The 19,767-nt window shown below is 37.8% G+C and overlaps 1 protein-coding gene across 1 annotated transcript in view; it reads left to right on the forward strand.

The window, feature by feature from the left end:
* The window catches only part of LOC108580373 (attractin-like protein 1), a 32,618-nt gene extending 21,040 nt beyond the window's left edge, over nucleotides 1-11,578 (forward strand). The window contains exons 2-13 of the mRNA XM_017944112.1: nucleotides 2,311-2,466; nucleotides 4,435-4,782; nucleotides 5,642-5,823; nucleotides 7,041-7,435; nucleotides 7,701-8,299; nucleotides 8,450-8,933; nucleotides 9,084-9,492; nucleotides 9,610-9,753; nucleotides 9,834-9,983; nucleotides 10,067-10,454; nucleotides 10,673-10,889; nucleotides 11,305-11,578. Coding sequence (XP_017799601.1) covers nucleotides 2,444-2,466; nucleotides 4,435-4,782; nucleotides 5,642-5,823; nucleotides 7,041-7,435; nucleotides 7,701-8,299; nucleotides 8,450-8,933; nucleotides 9,084-9,492; nucleotides 9,610-9,753; nucleotides 9,834-9,983; nucleotides 10,067-10,454; nucleotides 10,673-10,889; nucleotides 11,305-11,550 — 3,585 coding nt within the window. The 5' untranslated portion in view covers nucleotides 2,311-2,443 and the 3' untranslated portion in view covers nucleotides 11,551-11,578. The remainder of the gene's footprint in view (nucleotides 1-2,310; nucleotides 2,467-4,434; nucleotides 4,783-5,641; nucleotides 5,824-7,040; nucleotides 7,436-7,700; nucleotides 8,300-8,449; nucleotides 8,934-9,083; nucleotides 9,493-9,609; nucleotides 9,754-9,833; nucleotides 9,984-10,066; nucleotides 10,455-10,672; nucleotides 10,890-11,304) is intronic.
* Nucleotides 11,579-19,767: the final 8,189 nt, after the last annotated feature.

The raw sequence follows: 19,767 nt of genomic DNA on the forward strand, positions 1-19,767 counted from the left end.
AAGATTTTCCTGAAGTGAAATTACCGATTTTTTAATTTTTTGGACCACTGTGCATACGCAAGGATTTTTCTAAAATGAAATTACCGATTTTTAAATTTTTTGGACCACTGTGCATACGCAAGGATTTTTCTAAAATGAAATTACCGATTTTAAAATTTTTGTTGGACCACTGTGTGTGTGTAAGGATTTTTGTAAAATGAAATTACTGATTTTTTAAGTTTTTGGACCACTGTGTGTATGGAAGGATGTTTGTAAAATGAAATTAGCAATTTTAAGAATTTTTGGACCACTGTACATAAGCAAGGATTTTTGTAAAATGAAATTAGCGATTTTTTAAATTTTTGGACCACTGTGTATACGCAAGGATTTTTGTACAATGAAATTTGCGATGTTAAGAATTTTTCGTTACCCCAAATTTCAGCGTTGACGCCAAATGTGGAAAAAATTCTCGTATTTCTTGTTTTACTTTCCTATCTCCTAGTTTCACTTTTAATTTTTTTTCCAATGGAGAAATTACACTGGAGATTGACAACGTTGATTCGAAATTTATAAAATATTCAGGGCAGATTGAACCACCGTGCTATTTTTCTCCAACATACATATGTGTGCACTATTTTCCTATTTTCTCCAATGGTAATCCAGGTAATAAAATTAGCAATTTAAAGAATTTGATCGAAATTTTGTTCGAAATTTATAACAAAATCGTTGCGGATTCAATCTTTGTGCCATTTTTTTCTCTATTTTCACTTTTTACTTGTAACAATGTCTCCGACAAATTATTGCAACAATAAAATTTGCAACTTCAGAAATTTTCTATTCCCCGCCTAAATTGCACCGAAAATTGTTTTAAAATTTGTAAAAAAATCACAGAAAATTAAACCTGTGTGCCATTATTTTTCTCTAGTTTTACATTTGCTACAATAAAATTCGCAATTTCAAAAGTTTTCTATTCCCCGCCTAAATGGCATCGAAAATTGATTAAAAATTTATAAAAAAATTAAGTCTGTATGCCATTTTTTCCTCTATTTTCACTTTTGACTTGTAACAACGCCTCTGACAAATTATTGCAACAATAAAATTTCCAAAATTTGCCTCCTATTACTCACTGAAATTGCTTAAAATTCACGACAAAATCGTTCTCACCATAAATCGACAAGTGTTCGAATTTACCTCTCCATTCAGTCCCAATTTTTTCGTTCCGAAGATCTGAAACAATTGAGATTTAAGGTATTAGCCAACTGATAAAACGCAAGTTTTCTTTCTTCGTTGTTTCGAGAGGGAGCGGCCGCTTTAATCAGGCTGAAACGTTTTCACCGGTCGACTTTTGGTAAAACGTGCCTCTTTTATTGTGCGGTGCGGGTCACAAAGCGGCGACGGCGCTTTTGTCTCGATCCGTTGGATTGATGGAAACGATATTGCTCCCCGCAGCTTATAGAGCTGCTTGTTACCTGCACGGAAAATGTTGCTCGTTATAAGCGATCTGCGGCGAGTCACCTACTTCGTGGCTCGCTGATAAAACCACTCGAAAGTGCAATAATCCTGGCCAACTGTTTTCTTCGTATTACTGTTGTTCTTGGAAACAGCGTGGAGAACAGAGAGAGAGAGAGGAGGAGAGAAGAGAGATAGTGTTGCCAGAGATATCGTGCAGATAAACTTGTACCCTTTCGAATCGTTATTTATCAATAACTCGACGCAAAGTGGTTTTTAATATGCAAGTGAAATTTTTCAAGAATTGTGGACGTGGTGTGACATCGAAGGAAACTGGGAGAGGAATGGAAAACTTACGTTTCTTCGTGTTTAAAGATTAAAGGAGGAAATTACAAATTCGAGGAATTTCGTCTACCTGGAAGATCTTCGAAAAATTTCTCTCACCCTGTGAAATTCTCTCTTATCCTCAGATCTGTCAACGAGATCTGAGTGGTTTCGAGGCTTCGGAATGATACATAGAGAATTAAGCGAAAATATCGTTCAACTGGAAAATCTTCGAGCTCGATTTTACCACGAGTATTTCTAATGGTAATAAAGAATCGAATTTAAAGTGGCTGAATTTGTCTGAGTTTATCGACACTTTAAATTTGAGGCTTTGAAACAAAAAGAAAAGGAATGTTAATGGGAAAATAAGAATGGTAAATTGTGAAAATGTCATCCACTCGAGAAAATCTCGAAATTCATTTGTCACGAGATCATATTAATAAAAGTATCAGAGGAAAGAAGCTCAATTTATCTCATCTTATCGACATTTACACACATCAATCGTGCTCTCATCCCCGTCCAGATCGATTCATTGAGAGATTTCTTTATCGTTTCCAGGCTGACGGAGCCGACGGGGCAGATCCACTACGGTCTGGGCAGCTATAACGTGGGCGCAAAGTGGTGTGAGGCTTTGAAACAGTGCAAAAAGAGAATACGAACTTTGAATACTCAAAATGTCATCCACACGAAAATGTCGAAACTGAATTACCACGGGTCCATATCCAATAATATACATATTATATATTCAAAATCAAAGAGACTCAACTTATCTCATCTTGTTAAGTTTGAATTTGTGTTGAAGTTTGAGGCTTTCAGACAATGCACGCGGATAATAAAAGTTCGAAATTGTCACAAAATGTCATTCACTCGAGAACCTCCGAACTATTAGGTTGTCCGGAAATAAATTGCGGTTTTCTGTTGTGTCATATTTAGGGCTTTTCTATACTATATATTTTCAATTTATGTTTATTAAGTAATATACCATTTGAGCGCGTAGACGTCGCGCTATCATACAAGCGATACACTTTTGTTTTTTACCGTCGTTTGTTCTGAGTACAACTTAACAACGTAACAATGGACAAGAAGCAAATTCGTACCATATTTTTATATGAATTTAAATTAGGCCGCAATATCGATCATGTGTATTCAGCGAAAGCACAACTAATGATTATAATGGATAAAAAGTTATTTGTTGAACAACCAATTTTGGTAAATCGTAAGGGGCCAATACTCCTACACGATAACGCTCGCTCGACCGTATCACAATTCACGATTCGGAAGATACACGAATTGGGTTATGAAACATTAAAACACCCTCCTTATTCCCCCGACTTGTCCCCTACAGATTATCATTTTTTTCAACATTTTGATAACTTTTTGCGAGAAAAAATCTTCCGCAATAAAGAGGATGCTGTAAATACCTTCGTGGAATTTATTCATTCTAGAACTCCTGATTTTTATTGTAATGGAATAGGAATTCTTGTAAAACGTTGGAAAAAGTGTATAGAATCTAATGGAAATTATTTCGATTAAATAAATTCTTTCTAAGCAAAAGTATACGTCTTTAAATCTCATGTACAGAAACCGCAATTTATTTCCGGACAACCTAATAACTTACCACTGGTCCATACTAACAACTCATCAAATGAAAGAGGCTCAATTTATCTCACCGCACCAACTTCAAATTTGAGCTTGAGTTTGAGGCTTTCTAAATTTCCAAAACGCCACTCACTCGAGAACCTCAAACTATTTTTGAGCTTAAGTTTGAGGCTTTGAGGCAAATTTCGTTCGTTGAAAAACCTCTAAACGAATTTTGAGCTTGAGTTTGAGGCTTTCTAAATTTCCAAAACGCCACTTACTCGAGAACCTCAAACTATTTTTGAGCTTAAGTTTGAGGCTTTGAGACAAATTTCGTTCCTTGAAAACCTCTAAACGAATTTTGAGCTTGAGTTTGAGGCTTTCTAAATTTCCAAAACGCCACTCACTCGAGAACCTCAAACTATTTTTGAGCTTAAGTTTGAGGCTTTGAGACAAATTTCATTCCTTGAAAACCTCCAAACGAATTTTGAGCTTGAGTTTGAGGCTTTCTAAATTTCCAAAACGCCACTCACTCGAAAACCTCAAACTATTTTTGAGCTTAAGTTTGAGGCTTGAGACAAATTTTGTTTGTTGAAAACCTCTAAACAAATTTTGAGCTTGAGTTTGAGCGTGGGTTTGAGTTTGAACTTAAGTTTGAGGCTTCGGAACGACGCAACCTGAAAATAAGAATTCTAAATTTTCAAAATTCCATTCGCTCGAGAACCTACAAACTAATTTTGAACGTGAGTGTGAGTTTGAGCTTAAGTTTGAGGCCTTGAAACGACGCAAGTGTGAAAACGAGAATTCCAAATTCTCAAAGTGTCATTTACCCTAGAAACCCTCAAAATAATTTTGAGATTAAGTTTGAGCTTATATTTTGAGGCTTAGAAACAAACCGCACAATACGTAGGAATTCTAAATTCTCGAAATGTCATTCACTCGAACAAATTAACACGTGTCCATACTACTAATAAACTATCAAACGCAACAAAGAGGTCCCACCTCTTTCATTTTATCCACATTTTACATACATCAATCGTGCTGTGATCCTCTGATCAAGAACAACGGATTGATTGATCTATGGACGTCTCTTGTCGTTTCCAGGCTCACGGAGTTGACTGGGCAGATCCAGGACGGTGTTGGCAATTACACCGCGGACGCAAAGTGTTCCTGGCTGATCGAGAGCAGCCCAAACTCCACGATACGTATGCACGTGGAGCAATTCGCGACGGAATGCGGCTGGGATTACCTGTACATCTACGACGGTGACAGCGTCGAGGCTCCGTTGCTCGCCGTTTTCTCCGGATTGATGTACAAAGATGGCTACCACGGACGCCGCGTACCGGAAGTGATCGCCCGTTCCGGAAGCGCGCTTTTGCATTTCTACTCGGACATCGCGTACAACATGAGCGGCTTTAACATTACTTACAAGATCAACGCTTGCCCCAGCAGGTGATAATCATCCTCTTTTTTTTTTATTTCACTCGAAGTTTTTCGGGATAACAGTTAGAGTGATCGATCAAATTTTCTTACGGTCAGTTTGAAATTATTACGTACCGCTTGTTTGCAGCTTGAACAAGAATGGAATTGAAAATACAGTACAATTTTTTTTTTTTCGAAAAGCATACTTTGACATGGTCACTGCCACCAGAAAATGAATTGCACGCTGGTTAATGCACTCTAGAACGCATATGTTGCGTCGGTGGCAGCGACCATGCCAATCATAAAAATATATTGTTCGTTAATAGAGTGATGAAAAGTTTTGAGTTTTTTCGCGTTGATTTAATGTTCGTACGATTTTTATGTCAGTCAACACGAGTGTGATATTTCAAGCCTACATTTTACGTTACATGACCTAATAATCTCATTAAAGCATGATTACACTGATTTCTGTTTATTGTGTCGAATCCAAGTCGACGATATCTCATTAGCATCATTCGCGAAAAGAAGAAAAAACAATCGTACAGATAAACCTTACATACCATCGTCGATAACCCATTGCCCCCCTCACTTCGTTATGAATACTGTTTGAAAACCAGTTGAGAAGATTAAAGGAAACCTCGTTTAAAGACCGATATATAGAACGATTCTATTCTCCAGCCGACACACCCACGCTCAACATTTTTCCTGCAACGATGTTTGTTCAAGCAAAACGATCAGGCAAACGTTTATTCTATCTCCGAGTAAATACGATAAGAAACGTGTTTACCGTGGCGATTAGGATCGACACGCGGTAGTAGTAACCTTAAAGATTTGCACAGCCTATCTCTTCTTCCTTCTGACGTGTTTACATATTTCCCGATGTCCATAGGTATTCACACATCGACTGTTCCGGCCATGGGGTTTGCATTGACAGCGTATGCACGTGCGACGCCACGTGGACCGGCGAAGCTTGCGAGATTCAAGTCTGCCCTAACAATTGCTCGCACAGCTATGGACAGGGTGAATGTAACCGCGAGAGCCATCACTGTGACTGCGTGCACGGCTTCAAGGGTGAGCTTCTACGCTGAAAACCTCTGGACACTGGATTGTTAATGGAGATTTCACGGTTTGAGCTGTGTTCAATGCTGGAGAAACGTTGGAACACAAGAACAATTGGACACAGCTCAAACAAGAAAGCCCTCAAAACCCTCGTACGATCACTGGATGTTGAATAGATGAACAGTTCAGGAATTCTTTCACAAGTTTCCATTTTTGTGATGGTCAATGTTGGACGAAGATTAGAAAATTTCACGAAAGTTACGTTTGGATCTTTAATTCGAGAAAAGGTTCGATGAAAAAAGAAGAAAGAAAGAAGGTTTTCAATTTTGTGAGGGTCAGTGTTGGGCAAAGATTAAAAGGTTCCATGAAAGTTGAATAAAAGTTAGGACTTTTTATGGAAGTTTAGAATCACAGGAAGAAGGTGGATAAGGAGGAAGATTAGGAGTTTTGATAGTATTTCTAGAGAATTATATTAGATTATTCGATCGGGGGAGATAGGATAGACGGGGAGAAAGAACGAAAAAGGGAAGAATAGTTTCACGTACTTTATTACCCAGCAATTCTTAACTTCGTTGCACATAGTAAAAGAGTATACGACAAGCGAGGCTTCTCCTGTGGGTAAGGCTGGTCTCCAAGGTAGAAAGTTTGTCGGAAGTTTGTAACAATGGATTGGAAGAATTCTTCCGTGAAATCGTTCAGAACTTTAACCGTTTTGTGGTTACAAGAACCGAAGATGTGTTTGTTGCGAATATTGGTTGAAAACTGTCTAAGATTTTCTCGAACTTCCAGACATGCTTTACCACTGTTTCTAATTGAATGTGAATTCTTTGAGAGACTAACAGAATTAAATACTTGTTGTGTATGATAGGAAGGAAATTGTAGTACTACTTGTTAAAGACAATTGATCTTTGTTAGATATTTAAAGAACCTCTGTGAATCATTTTCACACGTTATCTGGTTAATTAAATTCGTTACAAAATAGGTATAAACTTAATTACCTTGTCTATATCTACCCAGTGATATAAATAGACACACAATGTTGAACAAGTTTGTAATTACTTCTACATTATAATATTAATACCTAAAATCATCTAGAAATAATTAAACACATAAATTACCTCACTTTTCTTACTCCATGTGACACACAAAACTGTAAAATTCCTCTACTCTTTATTTTAAGTACATTACTTGGCAATCAAATTCCTAAGAACAACCTTCTACATGTTCAGGTTCCGACTGCAGCCAAAGAAGCGACCGTGGATTCTGGGAGAGCGTTTCCTACACGGATTTCTCACCAGAAGGTTCGGCTAGTCATTGCTCCATCGTTTGGAAGGACTCCTTGTACGTGGTCGGCGGCGAGAGCTATCATCGTGCTAAGATGATTTACGTCTACGATTACAATGGAAACGTCTGGGAGACACCTCACGTGGAGGGAAAGGTTCCTCTGCCGCGTTACGCTCACTCGTGTGTGCTTTTCGGCGACAAGATATTCATGTACGGCGGCGTACTGCCAAATTCCACGGTGACTAACGAGATATGGGCGTTCGACGTGTCCGCCAAAGTCTGGGAGAACGTGACCGTGCACGACAACTACCATAACAAGACCATGCGCGGTCCCTTAAAGGTGGACTTCCTTTCCATCTTTTTCTTCCATTGAATATCATTTTATTAAGAATTATTTTTGGTTTTATAATGTCTCTGTACGTCAACCCTTTATATTAACCCATTGCTCAAAATAAAATACTGTATTTTTCATTTGGAAAACAAAGAGAAATTATAAGCATAATAAGTCTTAATATAATAACAGACTTTTGTTCTATTTATGTTCTGTAACATATTACACACTAAAGCAATCTGAATACCTTTATTTAACGCGTCATTTTACACAGGTAGCCGGACACACTGCGACCCTAGTGCAGAGCCACGGCAGGAAGGAGAAGATGGTCGTGATATTTGGATATTCACCTCAATATGGCTACCTGAACGTGGTCCAGGAATACTACTTGGGCACCCGTGAGTGGCAGATCGTGGACACAGTCGGTTTCCCTGTGAAAGGTGGTTACGGTCATACTTCCGCCTACGATCCGTTGACCAACTTGATCTACGTGTACGGAGGATACGTGTCCGAGTCGCAGAGCACACAGGTGTTGACCAACCGGTTGTACTCTTATCATCCGAATTATCGCGAGTGGAAATTGCTCACGTCTGCACCATCTGCTCGCTTCTTCCACACGGCCGTGTTCGTCTCTGGCGGCTTGATGATCGTCTTCGGTGGGAATATGCACAATGACTCGCAGCATTCGGATGGAACAAGGTGTTACTCAGCTGACACGATAGCGTACGACGTCACGTGCGACTCGTGGCATCAATTTCCCATGCCTAAAGAGATAACCGACTTGCCTAGGTACGGGCACAGTGCCACTGTTTTTGAGAAGTCGATGTACATCTACGGAGGATTCGATGGACAGATGCTGTCTGATATGTTCAGGTGAATAGAAGAGTGGATAATTTTAGTAATGCATTCTGTGTTTGCTACCATTTGATAAAACCAAGGAAGAAAAGTATTGAATATAACACACTTTCAACAAAGGTAGAAAGTGCAAGTCCATATTGTACGACAATTTTTCTAAAATTTCAGGTATACGCCGGGGAACTGCGAGCACTTGACGAGCCAGAACCAGTGTCTGAACGCGAGGACAGGCGTGAAGTGCGTGTGGGACAAGCGGGAGAACAGGTGTGTTCAGATCACCAAGATACCTCGGCACGTGCTACTTAACGACGACATGCATGACGGAATTTACATGAGATGCCTGGACGACACACCGCCGCGCGGGATGACGTCTCACAAGGAGCTGTGCAAGCTGCTCACGGACTGCGTGGCATGCGTACAGACCTCGTACAATTGCCTGTGGTGCGGCAAGAGTTGTTCACACGAGATCTGCCGGGATAACGCGAACGCTCCACCGACCAAAGCGATCACCGATCTGGAACAATGTGATGCACACACTGGCATCGAGTGCTTGCAATTGCACACGTGCCACGCGTGTTCCAGCAATCCGCACTGCATTTGGTCCTGGTCGAACGGGCCTGATCGGTGTAAACCGCACTCGAAAGCTCGTGATGTGAGTATAGGTGTAAAAATGTTTTCATCTCTGCTCATTCTATTGTCTACGTTATCAAGAAATGTTACCAGAAAAATTAAAGATGAATAGAATTACTAGTACACGTTGTATACAAGAAAAGACAATCTAATTCACGAATATTTCTTTCAGATGACCATTTTAAACGGGACTATTCAAGCACAGAGGCTCTCTATAGACTCCTGTCGCAGCCCATGCGTGGATTATAGCTCTTGCAAGAACTGCACGGAGTCTGGTTGCATCTGGTGTCAGAACGAGAAGAAGTGCGTGGATAAGAACGCGTATCCAGCAAGTTTTCCATACGGACAGTGTCGCGAATGGACCACTATCGACGCCAAGTGTCGCGCCACAGAGACTGGCAAGGAATGGTGCACGTTTTACTCGTCCTGTGCTTCGTGTCGCGCGGATCCCGGCTGTGGATGGTGCGACGACGGTTCAGGAACAGGGATGGGACTGTGTCTACCGGGTGGAGCTCGTGGTCCAAGCAGGAAAAGCTTGGAAACCTGCCCATTCGAACGATGGTACTTTACCAAATGTCCTAGTAAGTGAACTATGATCAAGTGACGGAATTTCTCGGTCACTGTGTAGGATGTTTAGAAGCTATTGCGTAGCATCTGTGCGAATGTACTACAGAATGCACTCTGAATTACAATTTTAGCCTGCCAATGTAACGGCCACAGTAAGTGTCTCTCGAACAGCAGCATATGCATTCAACCATGTGGGAATTTGACTTACGGACCTCACTGCGACAAATGCATCCCTGGCTATTACGGCAGTCCTCTGAACGGAGCCACTTGCCAACGTAAATTCATTTCACCTAGCTTAATATCCTGTTAATCTGTCGATACCACTGGTTAAACCGTGTATTTTCCTGTTGTACAGCCTGCTTCTGCAATAACCAAGGCACACAGTGCACTAGCGAAACGGGTAAATGTTTCTGTACAACGAAAGGCATTATCGGGGATCATTGTGAACGATGCGACGTGTCCAGCCTTTATCATGGGGATCCTACAAATAAAGGATCTTGTTTTTGTAAGTTCTTTTTTTGGAGAGGAAGATTAGAATTTTTTTTCTTTCAATTAAAGGAGTGATTTATATTTAAAATTCCTTCACAGATGATTTGGCGATCGATTATCAGTTCACGTTCAATTTAAGTAAGAAAGAGGATCGCCAGTACAGGGCGATCAACTTTAAAAATTCACCGCCGAAGCCTGATATCGATGCAGAGTTCTCTATCACTTGCTCTGTGCTCGCGAAGATGAATATCACCGTGAGAAGGGGGAACACGTTGGAGTTACCGCTCATTCTTGGTGTGAACTGCACGACGAATATGTATAAGCATCGATTTATCAAAGATGGCTACGGTTTTGGTAGCGAGGACAATAACACGCTGACAACGTTCTACGTTTACGTGTACGACTTTCAGCCACCAGTGTGGATACAAATTTCCTTCTCGCAGTATTCCAAATTGAACTTGCAGCAGTTCTTTATAACATTTTGCACGTGAGTATTTGAAACTTCGTGTCATGGAAAAAAAGATGAATACTTATGTGTGTACGTATGCATGTAGCGATCAATTTTGATGATACCATTGATCAAATATACAATTTACACATCGGTTGTATACTTTGTTCATATTTTTTTTTCAAAATTACCCACACTTTCGTGTTGTCCTAAGCCTCAGGCAGTATTTACTTGTAAACTAGAGATTACATGCCTAGGTGCTTCCTCGCTCTGCTGTTGGTGGCTGCTGTCCTCTGGAAGATCAAGCAGAAATACGACATGTACAGAAGAAGGCAGAGAATGTTCGAAGAAATGGAGCAAATGGCCAGTAGGGCGTTCAGCCAAGTTCTGGTGGAAATCGAGAGGCGGGACGTCGATAATTCCGACTCGGAGCGAAGCGAGTCTGAGTTAACTAATTGCCGCAAGAAGAAAAAGGTTAGTATATCACACATCACATTATACATCAAACGTAATATTAAATCAAGTCCGTTTCCATTGATAATGTGCTTTAAAATTTACGTCACGGCAATATATATAAAAAAAGACTTCAAAATAGTGCACTAAATATATTGTGCTTTATAAAAAATATGAATATTTAAATATAATTGAATTTGAAGTATTGAAATTATTCAGGGCACTGTGCGCCCAATTCAAATTTCGCGCCACAAGCGCCATTTCTATTGAATCGATCTCAACTCTCGATATCGCTTGCGATTATCGTTCTTCCGTTCAAATTTCTCGCAATTTCAATGGAGGCGGACTGTGTCGCTATCGCGTTCGTGAATTTCGCGAATCTTTAGTGTGAATTGTGCGATTTAGTGTTATTGTGACACTCACGAATATTTTACAGGATGCCCCTAGTCCGATCGCGCTGGAGCCCTGTTGCGGAAACAGAGCAGCGGTCCTGTCGTTGCTAGTCAGATTGCCTACTGGTGGTGAACCGTACACGCCGGCTGGTCAGAGTGCCGGTTTGGCAGTAGCGTCTGCGTTAGTTACGCTGGGTAGCCCGCGGAGGCCATCTCAGGAATTGACCACGAAGGAGCCGACGAAAACACGAAAGTCTGCCAGCCAGCACCCAGACTCCACTTGCATTTAGCGATAAGATCGCGAAAGTAGAGAGAGAAAGAGAGACACGTTCAAATGACGTAAATTTACGCCGTGGATGACTATATGAGCCTTAGACATGTTTCTGTGATCTTGCCTTAGCGAACGGGCAGGACTGTTTAACGGTTAAATACTTCGAACTCTGATCGAGTGAAGTGTGTGATCTTTTTCTGTTTTTTTTTTCTCTTTTTTTTTCGTTCGTTCGTTCGTTTGTTTGTTCACGCGCGGCGAATCGTCGTTTTTGTTACGGTGAAATGAAAATTTCGTGACTTCCCGAGGAACATGTGTAATCCCGAGGAAAACCCGTCATATTCAAAACTGATCGGCTGAGTGGTTTTAACAATATTTCGTCGGATTTTGTTCAGCCGCCGATTTCCGGTAAGTAATTTAGTCCAACGAAATTATACGCGTGTAACAGCGTTTCGACGACTGGGTAATTCGCTCGGTTCACTACTGGAACATTTTATCCTTCGATTTCTTTCGTTTCTACGCGACAATGTACAGTGTTGTATATAGATCTGTTAGGCGGTTTATCGTTTTCGTTTAAAATGCATCACGATCGAACGGAATCGAGTTCTCGTCACACGCGACATCGAAGTGTTTTCGATAAAAAAAATGGCGGTTAAAAGAGACGTGGTGTTTTTTTCTTTATTTTTTAATTTTCGCGCGTCGTAACGAGCTTCGCGCTTGAACCTGTCCATTTGCTTGAAGTTCGACAAATTCACGCGGGAGGTCGCATGACAAAATAAATGGCGGGAAAGGTTGACAAACGGAACATTGGAAAATTCGATTTGCCAGTTGCAGTTCGAGTGTATACTTTTTTTCGTTCTTCGTTTTTTGTAAAGTTCTGTAAATACGTGTATGGCTGTATATCCGAAGTGAAAATCATGACGCAGACAAGAGTGTGAGAGAGAGAGAGAGAAAACAATTCTGTACAGATAAATCGGTTCGAAAGGGGAAGGAAGTGAGAAAGCGAGTGACAAGGAATGTATAATTTTTCGTGTATTCGTCTCTAGTAAGCTGTAAAGATTCGATTCTAAATTAACGGAAATGAATAGAGGTGATTTGTTGGTTTTTACACAAAAAAAAAATCGCGTCATCCTCGTGTGATCTTCGTATTCGACGTATATTGTGCCAAAACATTTTTCATATTGGTATCACTGTTAGAAGGAATTTAAAAAAAATTGGCGGGAGCACGATTTTTATTGACAAATCAATCTGTTTCGAAGTGAGTTTACCGAAAGTAAGGAAGAAGCATAGTACATTCGTTTTACTACCTCGTCTCTATTCATTTCTATAGAAAACAATGATTCACTACACGATCGAAAAGAAATTAAAAAATTGATCAGGGAGTTCGCCATTGCGTGTCACGTTTTTCCTCACAAAACGACGATATAATTTTCGATCGTGTAGTGCTCGACCGTAATTTTAATATATAAACGAATTTAGAAACTGATAACAAAAAAAAAAAAAAAGAAGAAGGATGTGGACGTTGCAATAAGCTGTAAGAAATCGCGGTAATTTTTCGACGATAGTTTTTCGCTTCTCTACAATATGGCGGTGCTGGTTGTTTCTCACATACCATGCCAAATCTTAAACATAATTATTTTTCATTAATCAGAAAATGAAAACGAACGAACGTATATATGTCACGTGGCTGTGGTTATTGTTTCCATTTACGTTATTGTTCATTTTTTTTCTATTCGCATGCCCAAATAAACGATAGCTGTTTCCGTTGTGAAATTTAGGATGATCTCAGTGCTCTTACTACTTCCTGTTCCAAATATATGGAGGCAGCTCTGACTATTCGCATGTTCCACGGAACAAAAGAAAATCTAAACGTTCTGTTAGGAAGACAAACATTATTTTTTTTTTCTTTTCTTTCTTAGAAAACCTCCAGCACTTGCAGAGCATAAGAACAGCATTTCACGTCGTCTAACCGTCGTCTATTTTAATAATTTCTCAAATAATTAACGAGTTTTTAGCGCGCGAGGAACCGTTTATCAAAATTGTTCAAATTAATTAGAGGATCTTCTGTTTGTGGAATAAAACAGGTTTCAGATATGACAGATATGCATACACACTACATATTTATAGAATTTTTTTCTGACTTTTAACTTGTACAGAGTATGGTCAGCTTCCAGTTGCATGATTCACTTCTATTCCAACAGTCAATCGCTCTAATTATTTTGAACAACAGCACAAGACTCGAGTAAACCAGAAAAGTGTTGCTCTAGCTTAAGTTTACCTTCTTACAACAGAGGATGTGAGTGATGTTTTAGACATCTTTTTTTTATCATTGTACAGCACGGATCAAGTGCAATGCATTTTGTTTTTACCATGTAATACTCATCGAGTTTCTTTCATTCTCTCAACTGTATTCGGAGCCCCCTTTTGTGAGAATGCAACCAGGCATGGGTCTCTTAAGTGTGAATGCTCAAAAGACACAAAGTGACAAAGTTACCCTTTTCTTATTCTCAAAGACCAAAAGCCAACTATTATTAATCCCTGCCTGCAGAAGAAAGGATCTATTTATTCTAATCTCTCATCATATCCTGGTTGCATTCATTGTTTAGAGTGTAGCGAACATTTTACTACCTTAAAGATAATTTAATTTTTTATACAACTGTCTTATTTTTGTTTGTTTTTTTTTCTTTTTCTTTTTTTTATGAGCAATGTGAACAACAGGAGCGTCTCTTTTGGGTCCGTTTCCCATTTATTTTCCTTTCTTGTCTCGAAACGCGACACCAGTGTTCTTCGTGCCAGAATTTAGTTGTACATATACAGAGTAAATGTTATGTTATATATATATATTTAAAGAAAATAGGAGCATATATATGTACGTATATTGCTCATCTTTTTCAGCAGATTCTTTTCTGTTTTTTTATTTCTATTTATAATTGTCACATTACTTGGACAAGTGTTCACAAGCAAAGGGGTGGAAAGCATTTAAAGAAAGCTACTACAATGTAAAAAAGGAAATGTGAGGAAACATTGTTCCATTGTATTCTTCGTGTCCCTGTTCTCTTCTTTTTTTATACGTTTGCATTTGTCGAGTGTCTTGATACTGCCAACCCTTTTATCTCTCACCCTGAATTCTATCTTGGAATCCAAACGACTAGAACCACCCGTTAGATTCGACCCCTTGCTGCTTAAATGTTTCATCACTGAAAATTTCATTTTCCTCTCTCAGAGATAATAGGTGTGTGCTTAATGTTTCGCCCAGAGATTGCTGCCAACTCATAAGCGCTTTCGAGACACACCAGAATTTTATTTCGTACCGTTTCTTTGCACCATTTTAGCCAGTCTTTGGCACCGTGTTTCTTGGCAGATCTTTGCACCGTAATTTTCTCCGCATTCGCGAGAAACAATGCCGAAATAGCTGTTGCGTAATTCCCTTCTTTTTTGTTAACACGTTCGCTTCGAGTAAATTGAAGTCTACGTTGAGGCATGTTTTTTGGTTAGGTTAGGTGTATTGTGAAATAATTCCAGCGTTCAAATGATATCTGTTCCAGGGAAAAATAAAAATTCTTTCAGGTGTTTCGAATTTTGGATACTCCGATATTTTTTTTCTGTTGTTTAAATATTTTTCAAACATACTATTCTTTATATTTTGAGAATTTAGAATTCTTGTTTTTAGAGTTATTGGAATCTCATTGATAGATCTGAGGATAAGGCTTTAATTTTAATTGTTTCTTAATAGAATTGAAAATTCTCTAATTTAAAAAATGAAAATTAGAAGACTAAGGGAAAGTTGAATATTTTTTAAGCAAAAATCACTCGAGGCAAATGTGTTCAGGTATTTTTGATTCGTGTATTTTGGTGTATTAATTTCACGCAGAGTATAGTTTGGAAAAAGCAGCAAAATGGGTCGAGATTAGATGTTTAGTTAGAAGAGAATCGCACACCGTTGTTGTTCATACACCGATCGTGTTAGAATTATCAATGATCATCGAGAAAAGTATACTTCTTTGTGTATGATCGTTGAAATCCTTTGATTCTACCGCGATTAATCCACTCTCCTTTAATTCGTCCAGAGAAAATTAACGAGTAGAGGGGAAGCAAAACAGAGAACGTGGAAAGATGCTTTTGGGTTAGCTGAAAAGTTTCCTCGTAGTTAAGTTACTGCAAGTGGTTTTCAACGATGATACGTTGAGTACCTATGCAATAGTTTTTTATTTGGTTCGATGTGAATTTGATCGTTGTTAACTTTCTTTGGCGAAATTTCAAAGTTTTTAATGTTTCAATATTTTTCAAAGTTTTAGTATTGTAATATTTTTTAAAATTTGTTCAATATTTCGTTTAAAAGTTTCTAATGTTTTAATACTTTTATTTTGTTTAATGTTCCTTGGCAAAATTTCAAAATTTTTAATATTCCAATATTTTTTTAAATTTGTTTAATATTTCCTTTCGAAATTTCTAATATTTTAATATTTTTCAAAATTTTTCAAATATTTCCTTTGAAAATTTATATTTTAATATTTTTCAAAATTTTTCAAATATTTCCTTTGAAAATTTATATTTTAATATTTTTCAAAATTTTTCAAATATTTCCTTTGAAAATTTATATTTTAATATTTTTCAAAATTTTTCAAATATTTCCTTTGAAAATTTATATTTTAATATTTTTCAAAATTTTTCAAATATTTCCTTTGAAAATTTATATTTTAATATTTTTCAAAATTTTTCAAATATTTCCTTTGAAAATTTATATTTTAATATTTTTCAAAATTTTTCAAATATTTCCTTTGAAAATTTATATTTTAATATTTTTCAAAATTTTTCAAATATTTCCTTTGAAAATTTATATTTTAATATTTTTCAAAATTTTTTAAATATTTCCTTTGAAAATTTCTAATATTTTAATATTTTTTCTACTTCGCACCGAATTCCACCTTCACAATAGCATAATACAGCATAATTTCCCAAAAATAGGTTTCATTTTTTTCCATTTCAAAGCTCCAACACGATAAATACCAATTTTTACGCTTTAAAGTGTTTGCTTTCAGATTTCATTCGCTTTCGCCAGCTTATTTGCATATTTGCTCAAGTATCATAATACAAACTTCACGTTGCAAACGAACGAAAAGACTTTTTGGCTGATTTAATAATTTTCGAGAGGAGGGAATGGATAAATCACGATTAAAAAAAGAAATACGTTCTCTGGTCAAATAGTCAACATTCAGTCATAGTCTACATAAAATAGACCAGGTCTCTTAGGTCGTTAGCTGTAAGCATAGACGATTATAGCGTTTGGACGTATAGCGTATAAAATACGGTGTTTTCCCGAAATGTCTTCGAGAATCTTTCGAAACTAGCGAATACAACAGAGGCATCATCATCATCATCATCATCATCGTTGTTATCATCGTCGTCGTTTTGAGTGTTTGTTGGAATTTGAAGCACGACACGTGTGTCCTGTGTTTGGTACACGGCCAAAGGAAACGTGTACTTTTGGAGTTTGATGCTTGGAGGAATATCGAAGGGGGAGAAATGGAACGATTTGGCGATGGATGCGCGTCGTCGAGATATTCTTTTCCGGTTAGTAATTATTTTAAGAGTATTTTGTTGGAAAAATTGATATGGAGAGGAAAATTTAGATGGATATCTTTGAGTTCGGAATTTTTTGAATATTTTTGGTCTCGGAGATTATTGGAGTTATGGAATTTTTGGGATTTGCAAAATTTTAGAGATTTTTAAGATGTTTAAGATTGCTAGTAGAACTCTGGAAATTTGAATTTTTGAGATTTCTGAGGTCTCTAGGACTTCTAGAACTCTGGAAATTTGAATATCTGAGATTTCTGAGGTCTCTAGGACCCAGAACTCTGGAAATTTGAATTTTTGAGATTTCTGAGGTCTCTAGGACTTCTAGAACTCTGGAAATTTGAATTTTTGAGATTTCTGAGGTCTCTAGGACTTCTAGAACTCTGGAAATTTGAATATCTGAGATTTCTGAGGTCTCTAGGCCTTCTAGAACTCTGGAAATTTGAATATCTGAGATTTCTGAGGTCTCTAACTTCTAGAACTCTGGAAATTTGAATTTTTGAGATTTCTGAGGTCTCTAGGACTTCTAGAACTCTGGAAATTTGAATATCTGAGATTTCTGAGGTCTCTAGGCCTTCTAGAACTCTGGAAATTTGAATATCTGAGATTTCTGAGGTCTCTAGGACCCAGAACTCTGGAAATTTGAATTTTTGAGATTTCTGAGGTCTCTAGGACTTCTAGAACTCTGGAAATTTGAATATCTGAGATTTCTGAGGTCTCTAGGACCCAGAACTCTGGAAATTTGAATTTCTGAAATTTCTGAAATCTCCAGAATTTCCAGAACTCTGGAATTCTGAATTTTTGGGGCCTGGAGAATTTCTGAGATTTCCTACACTCTTCCAAAATCTAACATTGAAGTTTCCTAAAATCCTCCGATTCTTCAGCATCCCAAATCCCACTCTAGCTAACAAAACACTCTAAAATAACCAAAATGACGACGCGACATCCACGCACACACACACACACACACACACACAACTACTCGTCCATCACCTCGAAAGAACAAACCAAAAATAAGAGAAAGGAAACTCAAATTCTCTTATCCCCTTTCTCTTCTTTCAAAAAAAAAGAAAAAAAAGAGAGAAACATGTTTGACGAGATCAAGCGTATAATTTTATCTGTAACTCGCGGGCAAGCTGGTCGTAACGTTTAAGAAAACATAAAAACAGAAAAATACTTAACGTAATCTATAAGTAGATAGGTATGTATATTATAATAACGAGTAAGATAGCTTGCAACAACAGCAACAACAACAATTTTTCTAGGACACAATCGAAAATATTTATTTTTATTCAAGCGTATGGCGTAAGAAAGTACTCTTTGATAAAACGACGACAAAAAGAAAAGAAGAACAAAATAGGAAAAAAAAAAATACTAATTAAAACGAAAGAAAACGGCGAAACGGGAAGAAAAGTTTAAGAAAAGTAACAGAAATATGGAAAAAGATGAATGAGTGAGAGGGAGAGAATATGTGATCTTTCGAACACTTGTGCACACTTTAAACAATCACAGATTGTTACCAGCATCGAACGAGTATGTTCACGTGTGATATGTCGTGTGCAACATATTATCATTGCCTTGTCGTAGTTCTCATCAACGTAATGTCTGTGTTACGAGCAGAGGAAGCACTCCAATTGCCAGAGTTCAGGGTCTTCCACTTGCAAGTGGATTAAGTCCGTCACCGGTCAGACTGGAGGACGGGTTTCTAAAAATTCTGAAAGTACACGTCGACTGTTTTCGTCACTTTCGAATGCAGGAGCAAACTGGTCGCGATAAGTGTTTATTTTTGTGAACAATCGTAGCGATTCTACTGTGATTATTTTATAAATTTTATTGGGTTTGTTAAATTTAAAGATATTAAGTTAAGAAAGTATTTTTTCTACGAATGAAAGTATATATATATTTTTTTTTTTGAATTTCATCAGATACTATCTGATTGCGAGAAATTTTTAATCTTGCCGTTTCACTCTAAGTAGTACTGTGCAATAAACTCTGGCGTTTGGAGTTCTTTGACAATTTTCCATTAAGATCACTCGAGCTTCACGACGATTATATCTTGTCGTTCGTATGTATTTCTCGTTTTCGTTTCCGTCTCGTTGCCGAACTTACGCGAAGATGTACATATTCACGTAAAAAGATCGGAAACTCCTCGTTTCCACGAGTTTCCACTTCTTTCATTTCCTTGGAAAGAGACGATATCTCGAATAAATACGTCTGATTTAATTTAGATTTGTTCTGTACGTTTTTGATTAATCGAAAGATCGAAACGTACCTTTGTTAGGTCGTTCTAAATTTTACGCGTGCACCGGGCGACGTTAAAGAACGTACTAACGCGAGAAAGAAACAAAATTTAGTATCGTGTAACACGAGTAGAACATAGTAGCACATGAAAGTAAAAAAAAATCGAGTACTGTGTGATACGAGTGGAACATAGTAGCAAGTGGGAGAAAAGAAAGTTTAATATTATGGAATACAAGTGGAACATAGTAGCATATGAAGGGAAAATATTGAGTACTATGTGATACGAGTGGAACATAGTAGCAAGTGGAAGAAAAAAAGAGTTTAATACTATGTAATACAAGTGGGACATAGTATGAGAAAGAAAAAAAAGAAAGTAGTACTGTGTAACACGAGTAGAACATAGTAGCACACGAGGGAAGAAAAA

This window comes from Habropoda laboriosa, unplaced genomic scaffold, assembly GCF_001263275.1.
Source record: "Habropoda laboriosa isolate 0110345459 unplaced genomic scaffold, ASM126327v1 scaffold23, whole genome shotgun sequence".
NCBI classification, from domain to species: domain Eukaryota; kingdom Metazoa; phylum Arthropoda; class Insecta; order Hymenoptera; family Apidae; genus Habropoda; species Habropoda laboriosa.